Below are 17360 nucleotides of genomic sequence, written 5' to 3' on the forward strand. Positions count from 1 at the left end.
GGACAGTTAGTGCGAAAGTGAAAAAATGGGGATACCCACAAGAATTTAAGTCCTCTTTTGACATCCTTACAATTAAAACTCTAGTATGATGAGCAGGAGAAAAGGCACAGAAGCTGCCAAGAAATACACAGCCTTTGTCCTGAGTCTTCCCCCCTCACTGTTTATAGGCCCACCAAAAAGAAAATAAGTCGCAGATTTTGGCTGAAAAGGTAGCTCCTTGTACCTTTGGACTCTATTGTATGATTTTTTTTCATGCTGTTCATACTACTCAATTCATCTGACTTCAAAACACTTAAAATATTCTTCTGTCTTCACTTTTCTAAAGCCTGAAAACAGGAGCCCAGAGTGAGTGCAGATGTGGCAAAAATATGTTGCCTACCACAGCTTCACTATTTCAAACTTTTTAACTATTTACTATAAAAACATCTACGCTGATATTATTGAAGTTTTTGATCTGTGGCTCTATGTTCGACGTGTGTGCCAGACGTGGGAATACAGCATATGAGGTATGAACAGATTTTCAACAATTCTAATATGTTTGAAAGCCAGTGTTTGGTGTGGCCACCTTTATTCTTCAACATCTGAACTCTCTTTGGCAAGCTTTCTTGTCATTTCTTCAAGTAGTCTTCAGGAATAGTTCTTCAGGCTTCTTGAAGGATAACTGTCTTTATGCTCTGTTCTCTGTCATGATCCCACAGTGCTTTAATAATCCAGTAATCTGAGCTCTGGGGAGGCCAGTTAATGGCTGATGGTATTCCACTGCATGTTCTTCTGTCTGCGTTTGTTTTTACTGCACTGGCAGTGGTGTTTGGGATCATTGCCATACCAAAAGAAAAAAGAAAAAAAGAAGCCATTGCCAATAACAGACTTTTAGATGGCATTGTATGGTGGATAAAACCTGAAAGCAATTTTCATGTTTACAACTCCACTGAAGTTAGGAGATCAAAGCCAACTTTGTGGATAATTAGTTTATTAATGCTCATTGAAGCAGTTCAACCTTTAAGATTAAGCATCTCTCAAGAAAATCGTGGATGTAAATGGGCAGCATTAAACAAGCAAGGAGAAACAAGCTGACAGAGGAAACTGGCACAAGCACGGGGAAGACATGCAAACTGCACCCAAAAGGAATTTTGAAATATTTTTGCCACAGGGCAATTGTGTTAAACACTAAGCTTCTATGCTTATGGTTGTCCTTTTGTTTTAGTAGGGAAATCAAGTTTGACCAAGATATACTAGAATTTAGCTTCCGCTGCCTTTTTGCTGTCTTGCTTGCACAAATGTTAAAAGTTGTGACTCCAAGCCATGTTTACTTTTTCTTATAATGAGCAACAAAGGTGACAACTTAAAAAGAAATAGAAAAACTTAAAAGCAAAACAGTCACAAGTTCCATTGCTCTTCTTGGTAATCATAGCCTTTTTTCTTTGTCTAAAATAAAACACAAACGGTATCTTTGCATCAGCAGCAGTGATGAAATAGATCCCGTTTGCAGAGTTTTGAATGTCTACCAACAGTTTTAGGTTACTAAAATGGTTACTCATACAGTACTTACACATAATTGCTGCATATGCTTTCAGTCATAGATAACTGTATTCTGTTCATCACTTAGTCAATTAAATAAGAGGAAAAAGTTTTAAAGTTCCATTAAAATGATTAAAATGTCCCCTCGTGTGGAAGGAAGGAAATCCTCATGAGAAACTTGAGTACATATAAATCTAATTATATCTAATAAAAACTATGATAAATGACTCAAAAGTTTTATCATAAATGTTTCTGAATAACTATTTTTTTAATAAATGACTTCAAAACAATGACATTTAGCTTTATAGATGTGCAAGTGTTATACACCTATAGATGTATATAAATCAAGACAATTAAATGAAATTAAGAGGCAAATAAACTGAAATACAAACAGCATGTATGCATTTATTGGACATGAAACAAACACAGATGGATGAGAGAAATATAGCCAGAACTGTTAACGGATATGGTTAACAAGAAGCTCAAAATTCATTCATGTTTTCACTGTTTTATTATTTTGTAATGGAATTGAATTTGTGCTGCGTCTAAAATGACCATTTTTCAGTCCTGGCCTCCACTGACTTGACTAAGCCCTTCCCCATGATTCGGAAGTCCTCCAGTATTGCTTCAACATTGGGAACAGTCTTAGCTTCATCTCCAGTGACCTCCACGCTGCGAGCAGACACCTGTGACGTCTGAGGTTTTGTGAAAAAACAAAACAAAACATAATAACAAAGAAAAAGGAAACATGAGGAAAAGGTGATTAGTGTGAAGGTGTGAAAATGAACAGAATGAAGGAGAATAACTATTACAAAAGCAAGTTTTCCACACCCCCAAAAACTTGTTTTTTAACTGCCTTCATGTTTTTAAATGGAAGTCACTTTGCAATTACCTTAAAGGGGGTTGGGATGAATGCCTTTGGCTTCCATAAAACTGTGATTACTGTTCCACCACATGGATCACAGAAGAAAAGGGCCAAGTCTCCAAATGCCTCCTGGAAATTAAAAAAAAAACAACTATGTTACGCATGCCAACTGACACTTATTTGTGAAGCTCAAAGCAAAACTTATTAGAAAACTATTGAGTATATCCCCCCCCCCCAAAAACAAACAAACAAACAAACAAAGAAACCAAAAACAAACCCAAAACCCACTTCAGTTTGACAAGCTTACTCAGTCAAAACAGGACTGTGATAGACATGTACAGAGGAAGAACGGGAATTAGTATGAATGTTGTGCAGTTTGGATTTCACTACCTTACAGTATAAGAACAGCTGAGTTTATCTCGGATTTTCTCTTGTCTGCGATTTAATTTTTTATTATCTGGAAGCGGCTCTGTTGTATCACACGTCAGCTTTCAAGCATAATATCTGCTTCACTTTTTTTTTTTTTTTTTAAAGTCTGTCAAAAACACACTCAGCATTTGAAATGTTGAAAGACATTACTCACTCTTAGCTCTCCCAGGTAGAGGGACACAGGGTTGTAGTCGATGACTGGAAGGGGCCCTCCAGGCTGAGCCACACTGCCAGACATCACGCCCCTGCTGAAGGTGATGGCCGGAGGATCTACTGCCTGGTCGAGCAGGGGGACCTGCTTTGGGTTCAGGTGAATCACAACATCGTAAGCGTCCAGAGGAGGACGCAAAATCACCTACACAAATACGAAGAACGCATGAAAACACTGAAATAGCAAAAATCTGCATTTATATAGTGGATAAATCATGAAGGCAGTATTCACCCACCCTGACATCCTGCTTCTGGCTGCCATCTATCAGCTGATTTTCCAGCACTTTAAGACTCTCTGCAGCCACCATTATCACACGCTGCAGCATCTGAACACACATTCAAAAGTGGCTTTGAACATTTTGAACTATTAGCACCAAAAACACTGTCTCGGTTTTCAAACTAATAGTTAGCACTGGAATATATGTTACCCATATCTTGTAGCATAATTTTATCTGGGGACCTAATTTCATACGGGAACTGCATAACAACTGGAAAGCTGCAGCGAAAACACCATTTTCTGTATGGTTTCTAATTTTGCCAAATTGTTGAAAATAAAAACAAAAACAAACGAACAACAACTTTAAATACACCCCTTAAATCTGTTTTGAACTTCCACCACATTTTTAATCAAAGTTAGTTGATTACAACAACAGAGCAATCCAATTTCTTTTTTTAATTGAGAGAAATATGACATCATTCAACCTGAGAGCTCTTTCTAGTCCAGATATGAATTGTTTCAACCTCTATGACATTTTTGAAGTCATGGTCATGGAAGTCTTTATTGGAAAACACTGTCATTAGAAATAAACTTAATATTCAATCTGTTAATAGACTACTTTCATAGTCTACTCCCTGGTGGTTATTCACAGGAACTGCAACAACTACAAATTAAAAAAAAAAAAAAAAAAAAAAAAAAGACTCATTACTGAACTCGTCTCTACAAAAATGTGCGTACTAATTCAACAATGACCCCCTCAGGCTTCACATTCTCAGGGATGTGAAGCCTCAGGATCCACAGGAGGTATACTAGAATCAATGTCAAAATTTGTAATTAAGTCCACAGTGACGTCTTTATCAGGACGTCACAGCACAAATTTCCTGTTCTCCAAGAACTATAAAGGAGGATGCTGGGAGAGGCAGGTCCTTAAAATTGTTGTTTCTAACAGGAGCAAGGTAGCCAAGCACAGGAAACCTATCTGGGTCAGCCGCACACTATGGGAGGCTCGTGTGCGTGTCTTTTCTGTACGATACTGTGTGCCACAGGACTACTTTACGGCTGCGGTCACGTCCAAGCAGAGGAATATGAAACTAAATATTTTACTTATTTTACTACCAAAGAGGATGGCAATGAAAAGCAGCTGGTGAGCTACACCTGATGGTTTTAAACTGATATAATTAATGATGTAAACATCGTTCTCAGATTTATTTACTTCAATAATCCTGTTTATCATTTGACCCTTTGAAATTTTTTATGTACCGTTTCAGATCAGTGATTTACACGACGTTTTGGAAAGACTTCAGAACCATCCGTTTCCAGTTCTAAGAAAAAAGCATGGCTATCTCCCTGTGGTATGCAAGGCAAAAACTAATACCAGCTGGAATTCTAAAACTGATCTAGTCAGTCTGTTTAGAACAATTTATCATCTTTTATAGAGGTACTGAATCACTCTCTCAATTTAATATGATTCCTGTCTTTTCAGTGTGATCCAGGAGAGCAGTGTGCACTAAGGAAAGGATCCCGGATCGGAAAACTATGTGACTGTTCTTTGCCAAGAACATGCAACTCTTTTCTACACCGCTGTTTATGATTCTCTGCACCTGCAAGAAACTTTTTAAACACTGTAAAAGCAAAAGGAGGGGAAAACACTTCAGATGTATTTTAAGCTATAGTACATTCTTCAGTGTTCTTTTCTCACATGTTTACTAAACAAATGTAATATTTAATCATTTAAAATTCAGCGCTGAGAGCTGATCTATTAAATACTTTGTTATTTGTGTACTTGTGTGTCCACTGACCTGAATGCTAGGTGAGCGTTTGGTCCACATAGACAGTTTTTTGTCTTTAGGCGTAGCTATAAACATGACAGGCAGGGACTCCCGGGTGGCCATGAAGCCATTCTTGATCTCTGGGTAGTCCACAGCTACACGTGACAGAGAGGCGAAAAAGATTTGGCGTTGAAACAATAAAGCATATGGACGGATGTAGAAGTATGTTGGGCGAGTAAAAAGAAAGAGGTCAAGAGGGATTTGTTTGTGTCACACACACGGAAAAGGGATGTGTGTGAGAGAGCACTTGCCCGTGAGCTGGTTGTTGAGGTTGACAATCAGCGGATTGTTCCTCCAGTCAAAGGAGGAGAGCAGATGAAGGAAGCGAAGGAAGGCCACCTGTGGGGAACTGAGGAAGATGGAGAAATTCACTCACATGACCCATAACAAACAGAGGAAAACGTGTTTCCTACACAAAAAAAACAAGAAAAAAAAAAAGCAAAAGTGGTGGCTACCTGGGAGCAGTAAAGGGAGCGGGCTGCAGGAAAAGCGACGCCACCAGCAGGTCTGCTGTGTCCTCTGTAATGTCGTCGCTGAACAGCTGAGCACTGAGCCAGCGTTTGGCCAGGCGACATGCTGCGCCAAAACATGGGTGTTGCTGCTGGAGCCTTCAAATAAAAAGACAAAACGCACCAGACTGAAGAAAATGAAAAGACACAACTAAAAACATAAGTCTGCTTTGTCACACAGGAACTACTTTGTATCACTTTCGAACTTTTACCCATGTAATGTGCTAGTAAGCAGAGGCTTGTGAATGGTGGCCATCTCCAGAGCCTGGGCCTCGTCGTTGTCTCTTACAACCAGCAGCCCCTCTGCAGTCAAGCTCTCCCGAAGCACCTGAGGTTCACGGTGGTATGCCACCTGGATTCGGAACACCAGGCCATCCTAGGGGCAAAGTGAAACATGTGCTGCTTTAGCCAAAGGTTTCTACCTGTAGAATGGGACTTTTTACTCCTGACTACCACCAAGTGCTTGATCTTTAATTAAACTGATGAACTTGTCTCTATTTCTTTAAAAGCGGGGTGTCTTACAGAAGTGCACTGAGAGAACATGCTATGATTTGATGCAATATAAATTATACCAAATTGAAAAGGCAGCTTAAATAAAAGGAATATTGTTACGTGCAATCAAACATTACAAAAAAATAAAATAGTCAAACAACTTCAGAGTATACACTACTAAGTTACCTACTGTCAAATGTACTTAAGAAACTTAAGAAAACACCAGCAAACAGAAAAACGCACACAAAACACAACAGAAGTGTTTTTGGGGAGACAATAATGTGACGGAACAGCTGCAGAAGCTACAGGATCTACAGTATTATATAAATTACATGATTAAAATGCATGGAGCCCACCTAACCAGAGGTGCTCTGTCTTGTGTTAAAATAAGAGAAAATAAAGTTAATATTTGTTGGTCTGTTTTTTTCCCCCTAGATCCCTAGTTGCTCTAAGAATAAACTTAAAGACAGAGTGGCTCAGTGACCCTTTTCTCAGTTATAAATTATATATATCAAGTTAAATTTCACAGAAAAGCCAGCTAAGGGTACACATAATCAAAAACATACCTTCCAGACATCCAGGTGGGTAGGACAGGGCCTGCATGTATAGCTATGGTGCTTTCTGAGTAGCTCCCCAAGTTGGATGTGAAACGCAGCTCGGATATGCTGGATCGCGAGGCGGTCATGAGGCCATTTCCCACTCCCTTCCATGTGACAGATTACTGCAAGAATAAGGCAACCAATACATTGGTGTATGACTTTGCATTGCTACATGTCTGTAGTACCCAAGAAAATGAAGATAAACGTTTTCGTTTGAGTCAAAGTGTATGCATAATACACCACGAACAGCAGCCAGAGTGGAAATTACTACACATCTAGGTGCAGTTTTTTCAAAGACCTTTTAAAATGTTTCAATGAATGAGCCACTAACTTGTTATAGGAGTGATATAGACAGGACATGGTTTGCCTTCCTTAGGCACCAGTGATCTGGAAGTTTTCTCTCTGTCAAAAAAGGAATACTCCAGTTTCAGTGGTCGTGGGGAAAAGACCTGCAAAGGCACAGTTGAGTATAAATTCACAGTTTAATATAAAAGACATCAATGTTTGATCAAGAGCTCACAGGCTTGGAGTGGGATCAAGGTGCCATTTTAAAATTATGCATTTTTTAACAACTTATACCTATTACTGCCGTCATGGCAGCAGTTTTCTGGTAAGAGCGAGGCATTTTACCTGTGTGTATCTGAGTGCAGGGTGTGCTCCTTGAACAGCAGTGATGGTGAGAGGCAGACCTTCCAGCCTCCATAGTTTTCTGCTCAGGTCATCATAGGACTGAACCACCACTAAGCTCTCCTCCTCTCCAGTGCCAGACACCTGAAGAGCATAATGTGTATTAATATTGAAAAAAGACATTCAGAGGCAGATGCAGTGATGAAAAACATCACTGATGCCCTCTTCTGGTGGTTTTCAGGATTAGACTTTATTTTTTAACACAAATAATTATTTAACTGCTAAGATAATTTAGCTACAATAACAAAATTTGTTACAATCTTTTTAAGTAAAATAATAAAAGAAAGTTGAGCTTTGACAGACAAATAATTATCAGGAAAAAAAATGCCAGCGGGGTGTGTTTTTGCATGTGGTTGTAATGGTTATAAGTATTTATATAACAAATCCCAACAGTTTTAGAATGTTCTTGCCATTTTAAGTTTATATAATTACTTAATAAATCATAATCAGACCATTATAGCTGTTATATATATATATATATATATATATATATATATATATATATATATATATATATATATATATATATATATATATATATATATATATATATATATATATATATATATATATATATATATATATATTAGGTATAACAAGACATAATACTATTATTATTGTCAAACAAACTACGCATACTTTCTAGATTGATCTGTATTGACCCAAACCATACTGTTAGGGGAAAATATGAACGGTATGTCAGAGTTCTTCTTGAAATTTCCATCATACGTGGCTAAAATAATTCAATAATAACGGTTTACCTCACTTCCCGTTTTGATGACGTCATCTACCATCGCCCCGACATACCGCACACAGGATTCGGGGATGTCTGCGTGCCTACGGGATGACACACACGTTCTCTCTTTTTTAACTTGAACCTTCAGTGAAATTGTACACATAATTGCTTCACCGCCAGGTTTTTCTAGGGCACATGCCGAAGTGAAACAGGTCACAGCCTGTTTACATTCCCCCAAACCCCGTTTTATTTTTTACCCCATCCCCGATAGCAGTCAGTGCTAACATTTGCTAGCTTGCTAAGGCTTGGAAGACCTGAATTACGGTAAGTATGAAGCGCACAGGAAGGAGGCGCAGCTCCGTGTGGGACTGCTTTGAACAAACGGGGAACTTCGTCCGCTGCATGAAATGCAACGCGACGCTGAAATACTGCGGCGGAGCCACGACCTCCATGATGAACCACATGAGCAGGCACCATTCATCCGCGACGCCGATGGACGAGGACGAGAAACCCGTGATCTGCACCGTTCAGTGCATCGAGGATGAGAACGCTTCCAACAACTCGGAAATCACACAGGTTGCAGTCATGTCACCCAACATAAACATCACCCCTGCTGAGCGGGACTCCAGCGAGAGGAAACGCCTGAAGCGGAGCTCCGTTTGGGATATCTTCATCAAAGTGGACGACGAGGTTCACTGCACGATGTGCGGCACGAAGCTCAAATACAGAAGCAGCACCACCAGCATGATGTACCACATCAGAAACAAGCACCAGGACGCAGCACCCAACGACGGTGTGTCGCTGGCAACGCATGCGGAGGTGACTGAGCTCATCTCCAGAATGATAGAGAAGGACATGCTCCCCATCAGCATGGTTAGTGGCGATGGTTTTCGCGAGCTGCTTGCATACACTGTGCACAGTTATAAAATGCCATCTGTTGGTGATGTTACACGCATTATTGAAGGCCGTTTTCATGAGAAGGTTGAAGAGCTTATGGTGCAGCTGGGTAGAGTGGAGAAAGTGGCTCTCACTGCAGACTTCTGGACAGGTCTCACCTTTCAGAGGTACATGACCATGTCGTGTTCATTTATAACAGAAGACTGGCAGGGGAGGTCAGCTGTGCTGCAGACGCACAAAGTTTCAGCAGGCAGCCACTCCACTGCAGACACTGTTACAGAGAGCGTGCTCAGCACCGTGCAGGCGTGGGCCATCGCCGGTAAAGTGACCTCATGTGTTCATAACGACACGCAGAACAGCTTATCAGTCCAAGCATGTACCCGTGTCACCTGGGACTACACGATTTGCTTTGCCACAACGCTTCAGCGAGCAGTCAGCGATGGGCTTAGTGAAGATTTACTCCGCATCGTTGTTGCTGCCGGGAAACTAGTTAAGCACTTCAATCGCAACTTGCTCGCGAATGAGGCCTTGGAACAGAAGCAAGTTCAGATGTGCCTGCCGCAACGCAAGCTCATCCAGTCGAGCAAAGACAGATGGGACACCATCTGCGACATGTTTGAACGTTTGCTTGAACAACGGTGGGCGATTAAAGCCGTCCTCTCCGACCGCAGCGTCACCAGCAGGCAGGAAGCTCAGACCCTTGAGATTGAAGATGACTGCTGGCAGATAATTGAGAACTTCACGCCTGTGCTGGCGACACTTAAATGGGCTACAACAGTCATATCTGCAGATACGGAGGTGTCCATTTCAAATATCTACCCGATCACCTTCAGCCTGGTTCAGACTCATCTCGTGCCAAAAGAGAATGACGTCGAACAAGTCTCAGAGTTCAAGCTCAAAGTTCAGCAGTCACTTAGAAATCACATGGAGGTAGGCACCGGTTTTGACTGAAACATATTAACAAGGATAAAAAAAATAATCTGCATTCCCTTTACATATATTTATGCCATTTTATTTTTACTTATTGCAGGTTGACTCTAACGACCTGGCTTCAAAACCGGCTCTTATCGCCTCCATGTTGGATCCCCGGCACAAACACCTGAGCTTCCTTACACCAACGGGGAGACTGGCTGCAAAGGTTAAGCTGCATGAACTAGTTTCAAAATTGGATGCAGTAGTAACTGCTACTGCAGGTGCAAAGGATGAGCAGCAGGAGACTTTGGTCACCCCGGATATTAGCCAGGCAGCTGTGCCCTCGCAAATTAGAAGTGACACCAAAAACACTATGGTGCTGCTCCTTGGCGACAACTACAGTTCTTCCTATGCCACCGACTCTGAGGCTCAGGTCGATTACTACTTAAGAGACATTGCTCCCTCGTTAGACATTAACCCTCTCGACTGGTGGAGGGTAAATGGACCGAGATTCCCCAAACTGGCAACTCTTGCGAGACACTATTTGTGTGTACCAGGGGTATCGCTGCCGTCTTTATTGTCAGAAGCAGGACAAACGTTTGCAACAATGCGCAGAAGACTGAGCCCAGAGCATGTTGACATGATGATCTTTGTAAACAGAAATGCATAACCTGCATGACCTTAGATGTTGAAGATGCTGGTGCCCTATACCAACAACAGAATAAGGTTACTGAAAGGTAACAGAAGAAGCAAGAAGTCAAAATAGGAAGATGTTGGCGTGTTGTACGTGCTTGTGTTCAACAGTGCTATAAGCCAAAACTTGTTTCAGACACTAAAACTTGGAAGTCATTGCTTTTGAGTTTTTAACACTGTTTGCCTGCAGCAAAGTAACAGTTGCCATTACTTCGCCGCAGGCAAATATTTAACAACATCTTCCAAGTAGTTCTCAAAATTAAAACCAATCACTTTGTTTTGTCACCTTGCTCAACTTCATACTGGCACTTCAGCCCTGAAACAGCTTGCAGTGAACCAGTAGTAAAATTATGTAAGAAGTATTTGTAGAAATATGTAGTCATAACAAAGTCTTGACAGTCAGCTTCAAATGTCAGAACAAGTATCTAAAGGAGAGTGCTCTACAATCATGCTGAAGTCTTTTATATGCCATATTCACCTTAGCATAGGCATTGTGTTCTATGAATGGCAATGAATACCTGTTTGTTTGTTTTTTTAAATATCAAATAGACTAACTTTACAATTAAGGACAGGATGAAAAAACAAAGCCTCTTTCTTTCTTTCACCGTAGTTTCTGTAAGCATTACAGCTTACTGAATATTTCTATCAGTGTTATAGTTGGAAAAGATCACCACACTACACTGTATTAACAGTATTGTCAGTTCTTTAGTCTCTCAACTAAGCTCTGCTGAGATAAAATACATACAGCTGCAGCAAGTGTGTGATGATCTGTTTGGGAACCAGACGCTTTTGGCAAATGCTTTCTCCGTCCCACAGCACAGCCTCGGTGATGTCGCCATCCTGGAAGCGACGCAACTCAGAGCGAGGACCCCACAGCTGACGAAATTCAGCCGCCTAGCACAGGAACATTTAGATTTTTAATTTTTCTTAAATCACAAGCATGATTAAAAACAAAGCCACAAAAAACAAGTAACAGAAAATATAAGCACAATTTCCATACGAACAACATGATCTCTTTTTATGTTAAAAGAAAAGCTGGTTACAAAGTGCAAAATCCAGCCATAGTTACACTCGTGTGTCCATTTTAAGCTGCTTCCTTGTCACAAAGGGGGTTGACACAATGGGTCGCTCTACATGTTTTGAGTTCGTAGAGTTTTACGAAGGATGCCCTTCCCGTCTCCAGTGACCTTGCGCTTGGCCAAGCGAGTGTGTGAACCACTACACTATGAAGCCACGAGTAATACAGAATCACGTCCATAAGTGTTACATTTGTCTGCAGCAGTATAATATTCTTCAAGATGTTTACAAACACACTTGAAGTAAAAATACACTTCTTACACCTAGAAAACCATTCTCAAACTGAGCTGTGGCTCTGGAGTTAAAGTGAGTCATCCATTAACCAGTCGGTAGTTCAATCCTCTGGTTCTTTAGGTTGTAAGTTGAAGCCCCATTGGGCAACATTGCCCAAATAACCCCATGTTTATCCATAACTGTGTGTATATACAGTGGTCCCTTGTTTATCGCGGAAGTTACATTCTAAAAATAACCCACGATAGGTGAAATCCACGAAGTAGCCAACTTTATTTTTTTACAATTATAGATGTTTTAAGGCTGTAAAACCCCTTACTACACCATTTATACACTTTTCTCAGACAGGCTTGAACATTTTCCCTCTTGTTTAAACACTCTCAAAGTGCAAACCTTCGTAGAAAAATGAGTCCAGTATTATAGAATGAAACCAAAGGCAAAATGTGCAAACCGTTTCATCGACGTTGTGATTGTTGGGGAGAATACAGTACAGCACCTCAGAGTCACACTGCTAGCGATCGAAGATTTATTTAAATTTGACAAGCTGAACGCATTCTGTACTGTACAGGAGACACGGCACGAGACTGGATGTAGACCACTGTCAATCAATCAGGACCCAGAAAAGAAAAAAAAAAAACACCATGCAAAATTGCACAAAAAAATCTGCAAAACAGCGAGGCCGCAAAAGGTGAATTGCATTATAGTGAGGGACCACTGTATTACACACTTGCACATTTCAAAAAATACAATCTGATTTACATGGACAATGAGTCATGCATGTAGCATTATGAGTCAAGTGACCTTTTGTCTTCAACTTCAGTGGCTAAATCAAGAAATAAAGCCCTATACATGCAATAAATAAAGGCAGGTGAGGTTACCTTGGGGCTGTCTGCTGGTGGGCCTCGTTCTAGGACAGAAGATGACAGCTCTGTCCTTAAAAGCAAACCGAAAGATAACGGAGGCTGAGCTTTGTGCTTTGGGGCTTCGCTCTCCACAGACCACTGAAATAAAACCAAAGTAAAGTAAGTTCTGCAGATAGCAATTTTGAGATTAACTTCTTTTTACACGGATATTTCATAACTTTGAAACATATCCACTGTTACATTAGTAGTATTAGAGCCAATTCTTTCTGCACATTGGTAACTTAGATAATATGAAATAAAGCAATAATTCCTGAATGCAAGTCTTTTTCACCTTAGGGTCAGGAGAGAGGGAGTGGGTAAGGAGGTGAATCCTTTGGGACAATCCTTGCTGGAGAAGTGACAGAATAAAAGGCAATGCAGTGTGAATGTAATCCCCACTGTGGTCCATCAGCTCACTGAGAAGATTCAGTTTCTTACAGCTGGACTGAAGCTTCACCAGCTCACACAACCTAAGGGGAAATGAAACAGAAGAGCTGAGAGGATGAAGAGCATAATGATCTCTACTCTGAAAGTAAAAGTCCTCCATGTGATTTGTTTTACATTTAGTAACCATGTTTCCTAAAAAGAAGGTGCAGAACCCAACTGCTTACCTAGTATGCAAGGTTAACTAAATATGTTAAATATATGCATTTGTTTATAGAAACATACTGGAACACATGGTCACTTGTCCTTATCATGGGTTTGGGTGTCATGAGGAGGCACTGGAAGCCATCCACTGTAGGGTTGTCCCAGAACTGCATTGACAAAGATGCCTCATGCTGCAGCTGAGGAACCAAAGTGAAGAAAGTTCAGAAACAGTTGCTTAAAAATCACAAGTGGAAAAAAAAGTTTAAACACACCACTGTTCAGTTACCTGTTTGTATGTACAAGCAGTGATGTCAGCACACATGTTAAGGTGTCCCGAAGGATCAACAAACACAACCTGGAAAGCATCATGGAACTCTGAAATGGATGGCTACAGAGAAAAGATACGAGGGGGTTGGTTGAATCACAGTTCCAGAGTAAATGAAAGTGTGAATAAAGTACATGCACACAATTAGTGTTTTAAATTTGATTTGGATAACTCACAGCTGTAGAGTCAGGATCTTTGGCCAGGCTGATTCCATTCACTGTCAGATCTGTAGATGCTGAGGAAGAAGGTGCAAGGCATTCAAAACAGATAAGCAAGTTACCTTTCAATTACCAACATTTTAAAAAAGGACACAGGAGGACATCCATTAAAACTAAAATTACCCAAGAAGTTCAAGGTGTTTCGAAGAAGCTGATATGCCGTCATGCTGTTACTGATTCTATGAGTGATCAGTAGATACGCCAACAGCATTGAAGCTAGGAAGCCATTAAAACAACCAGTGCCCTATAAGACATTGAGAACAATAAAGATATAAGGTAAGAAAAAAATTACACCTTAAAGTAGGACATTTTTTAGCTTTAGCTTTAATTCAGAGTTTTCAGTGTTGTGAAAATGGCTGTCCCTCTACCTGGCTAGATTTTAATGGTGACTTGTGCTAAAACCATGATGTGGACCAGGCAAGGATCAGAATTTCAGTTTAAAAGTATCTGGAAAGTTACAGCACGTGTTGCATTACTAGTGCAATATTTATTGATGATTATTAGTTGCAATATTAATCGATGATGCAGAATGTGTATAAATGTTTTCATGTTTGACTCTAATCTGCTTCCAAATCTTACGCTGCTGGAACCTCAGCTACTAGAATACAGATATGAAAATTCATCAGATGTAGTTGTAGGCCATTGATCACAAAGAATAATTATTTAATCAATAATATATATTGATCTGGAGATAAACTAAAGTGATTTCCACATCTCCTTTATTAGGCTACGAGAACTTTTAATGTTTAACTAAATCAAAAGTTGCAGCACTTCAATATGATCCAGTCAAGAATAAAGTTGATTATAACCATTGTTGTAATCATCATGTCTGACTGGGGTTTTCGGTTTTGTCAAGCCATATAATGCAAAGTGCTATGCTGAACGTTGCAGTACACTCCTCTGAACTCTATGCAACAAGTGTGAGAACCAATGAGAGCTTCCTACCTGATCAAGCTCTCTTTGACGAAGCCAGACTTTAAGTAAAGCCACCCCATCAGTAAAAGCTGAGCACTGAGAGCTGACAGCAGAGAGGAACTGGAGGTGAGCCCTCGGCAATAAATCTCCCAGAACAGAGCTGTTATAATGTGGAGTCGGAGGTTCAGAGCTCTCTGTGACAAAATAAGTTAAAAAAAAAAAGATAATTTAATTAAGGAGTTGCTGACTAATAACATGGCTATAAATATACAATACAATGAAAACAGTCTGTTGAAAATCCAGACACAGTTTGTTCAAAGACTCAAGCTGCATCAGAAGGCCAAAAAAAGGTAACAACTTTGAGATCTCCTTTGCATGCTCCTTTGATGTTCCTGCTTTGCTTCTCATTCCATCAGAAATATCCAGGTCATTTTTTAAGCCTGTTTGATGTTTTTCTAGTTCATGACAGGCTACTTCTACTTCTGTAGTCGGAGGGTTAGTATTTAACTAAATTTAACATACAACTGTAAAATCATTGTCTGAGACAGTTTACTGAAGGGGATTTAAATACTGGGATGAACAATAACAATCTTACCAGACTGGGAAGTCTGCAAACCAGTGTACCACTCTGTCCTGATGTTATTCCTCTGGGGATGAAAACGGCTGGGCTTGAAGAACCCGGGAGCTGGACAGGCATGAACGCGGAGGGTGAAGCTGGAAGAGTCTTTACCTGGAATACAGAACACTTTTTATCTCAAAGTCACAACCAGAAAAAAAGCCTTTTAACATAGATGTTAAAATCCATATAATGTAAACGTAATGTCATTGAATAATGTTTAAAATGTATACAATATGAAATTAATTAAAACTTGAATACCTGGAGGGGTCAGCAGCAGAACAGGTCGAAGTCGATTCCCATGGAGACAGGAATACTGCATGGTCCCGATGTCAGAAGAGGAAGTGAGATGCTGGGCCAGGCCTGCCAGGTAGAGAGCCCTTTTCCTCGGATACCTCTGGTTCAGGACATCTTTTGGATGGAGGACATCCTAACAACAGACAGAATAGCAGACTGAAGGCTACGGAAACACAGCACACCATTGATTTTTTTGTAGAATACAAAAGCAGTTAGGATGACTTACATTTGGAATTGTGACAGCCAGGTCCACCATGACATTTGGTTTGGTGCAGGTACCCAAGGGGTAGCTCCCGATCAGATCAATGGAAGAAGGAGGCGCCATGTGGAATTTCCCTTTTGTTGTTTTAGGCACCAAGAGAAATGGGACCTTCACTGCACCAGACAGCCAGGACAGGTCACTTACCTGAGACAAAAATCATGTGTGAATTTGTGTGGAGTTGACCATCTATTGCCAATCACAAAGCTTTGGTTACAACTGAAGCACAACATACCTCAACTTCTGGTGAGTCTGGCACAGTCTGGATTAACTTGGTGACTGTCTGAATGAATGAATCTATTTGGCGTTTCCTGCGTTCACTCAATGCAACTTCTTTCAACAGCTCCTCCATCTATTATTGATGACAGATCACTATCAGTTTGTGTGGTCAGTGGTTACATACGACAACAGGGTTAAGAGATATGATCACACTCCTTTTTTATCATTATCTTTTATGGTTATGTCACTAAGTCTGGCGTCTCACCTGCATTTTGAGCAGACTGCAGTGAAACAGGCTTTCTGCCTCTTTCAGTTGGTTGAGCTCCTCTGCTGTAGGAGGTCGATACAGATCATTTCGAGATAGCTTCACTGGGTGATAGACAACCTCCTCCCCTGCGTGATCAGCTTTGCTTCTTTTTGCTTTAACTGGAGCCTCATTTTCCTCGTCCTCTTCTCTTTGTCGAGAGGAATCTGAGGGATTCATCTGTAAACAACAAATTATACATGTTGCACTGTAATACGTGTTACCAATATTCCCCCAGCACAGAATGTATGAAACATGTAAGTTCGCTAAGTGGTTCCAGTGCGACGTAAATAGCAAACTGTAGGCATGCGAGCAGTACTCGTGCATCGCTGAGTAGAACTGCTCTTTTCTGAGCGATCGGGAAGCCAAACTTTACTAAATTTTCAAGTCTTACCTCTGCTGGTTCCTCTGGAACGGACTGCTTCTTCTTCATTTCTAAATTGTTTTCGACAAGATAAAATTTCAGTTATTTAGGAACGTTTCATCAACAGCGCTTTCCCTTCATTCCGCTTTCACATGTGCCAAGGGTTAGTGAAACATGCTACCCAACAAAATATTTCCCTGATTGGGTTAGAAAAGGTGAGGGAGCTCGATGATTGGCTCGCTTCTCTCTCTGGGCGGGTCCAATCGTCTTTCCCAAGATAGGTTGCACAAACAATCTTCTGATTGGTGCTCCGGAGCCGCTCATGCGCAGACACATGCCTATAATAATTTCGACACAGGTAAAATAAATAAATAAATAACATACAATCGATACGGTGATATTTATCTGCTTTAAATTTCTGTTAATATCTTTTTTCAAATCAATACAAATGT

The 17360-nt window shown here is 40.4% G+C and overlaps 2 protein-coding genes across 2 annotated transcripts; one reads left to right on the forward strand and one right to left on the reverse strand.

Moving 5' to 3' along the window:
* Window positions 1-1903: 1903 nt before the first annotated feature.
* On the reverse strand, window positions 1904-17097 carry nol6 (nucleolar protein 6 (RNA-associated)). The gene is made up of 26 exons (XM_026187207.2): window positions 16939-17097; window positions 16506-16724; window positions 16257-16373; window positions 15989-16168; window positions 15727-15895; window positions 15445-15579; window positions 14880-15043; window positions 14058-14178; window positions 13893-13951; window positions 13678-13779; window positions 13473-13588; window positions 13096-13273; window positions 12780-12902; window positions 11339-11487; window positions 8117-8192; window positions 7299-7439; window positions 7000-7117; window positions 6636-6790; window positions 5790-5953; window positions 5524-5676; window positions 5320-5417; window positions 5039-5163; window positions 3259-3348; window positions 2967-3167; window positions 2411-2512; window positions 1904-2213 (listed from the first exon to the last, which is right to left on the reverse strand). Exons 1-26 carry the CDS (start codon window positions 16975-16977, stop codon window positions 2064-2066), a joined length of 3444 nt encoding a protein of 1147 aa, XP_026042992.2. The 5' UTR covers window positions 16978-17097; the 3' UTR covers window positions 1904-2063.
* LOC113033427 (zinc finger BED domain-containing protein 4-like) lies at window positions 8284-11179 on the forward strand. Its single transcript, XM_026187208.2, has 2 exons — window positions 8284-9918; window positions 10019-11179. The coding sequence occupies exons 1-2, from the start codon at window positions 8422-8424 to the stop codon at window positions 10568-10570; spliced, it is 2049 nt and encodes a 682-aa protein (XP_026042993.1). The 5' UTR covers window positions 8284-8421; the 3' UTR covers window positions 10571-11179.
* Window positions 17098-17360: the final 263 nt, after the last annotated feature.

The sequence above is a fragment of the Astatotilapia calliptera genome, chromosome 12 (genome assembly GCF_964374335.1).
Source record: "Astatotilapia calliptera chromosome 12, fAstCal68.1, whole genome shotgun sequence".
In the NCBI taxonomy this organism is placed as follows: domain Eukaryota; kingdom Metazoa; phylum Chordata; class Actinopteri; order Cichliformes; family Cichlidae; genus Astatotilapia; species Astatotilapia calliptera.

Excerpts from the sequence above, each read along its gene's own strand:
- LOC113033427 (XM_026187208.2), top strand. The coding sequence starts at position 8,422 with ATGAAGCGCACAGGAAGGAGGCGCAGCTCCGTGTGGGACTGCTTTGAA. Across the intron at positions 9,919-10,018 it reads CACTTAGAAATCACATGGAG|GTTGACTCTAACGACCTGGC; the intron begins GTAGGCACCGGT and ends TACTTATTGCAG.
- nol6 (XM_026187207.2), bottom strand. The coding sequence starts at position 16,977 with ATGAAGAAGAAGCAGTCCGTTCCAGAGGAACCAGCAGAG. Across the intron at positions 13,274-13,472 it reads ACAAGTGACCATGTGTTCCA|GTTGTGTGAGCTGGTGAAGC; the intron begins GTATGTTTCTAT and ends ATTTCCCCTTAG. Across the intron at positions 5,677-5,789 it reads CTTACTAGCACATTACATGG|GCTCCAGCAGCAACACCCAT; the intron begins GTAAAAGTTCGA and ends TTTTATTTGAAG.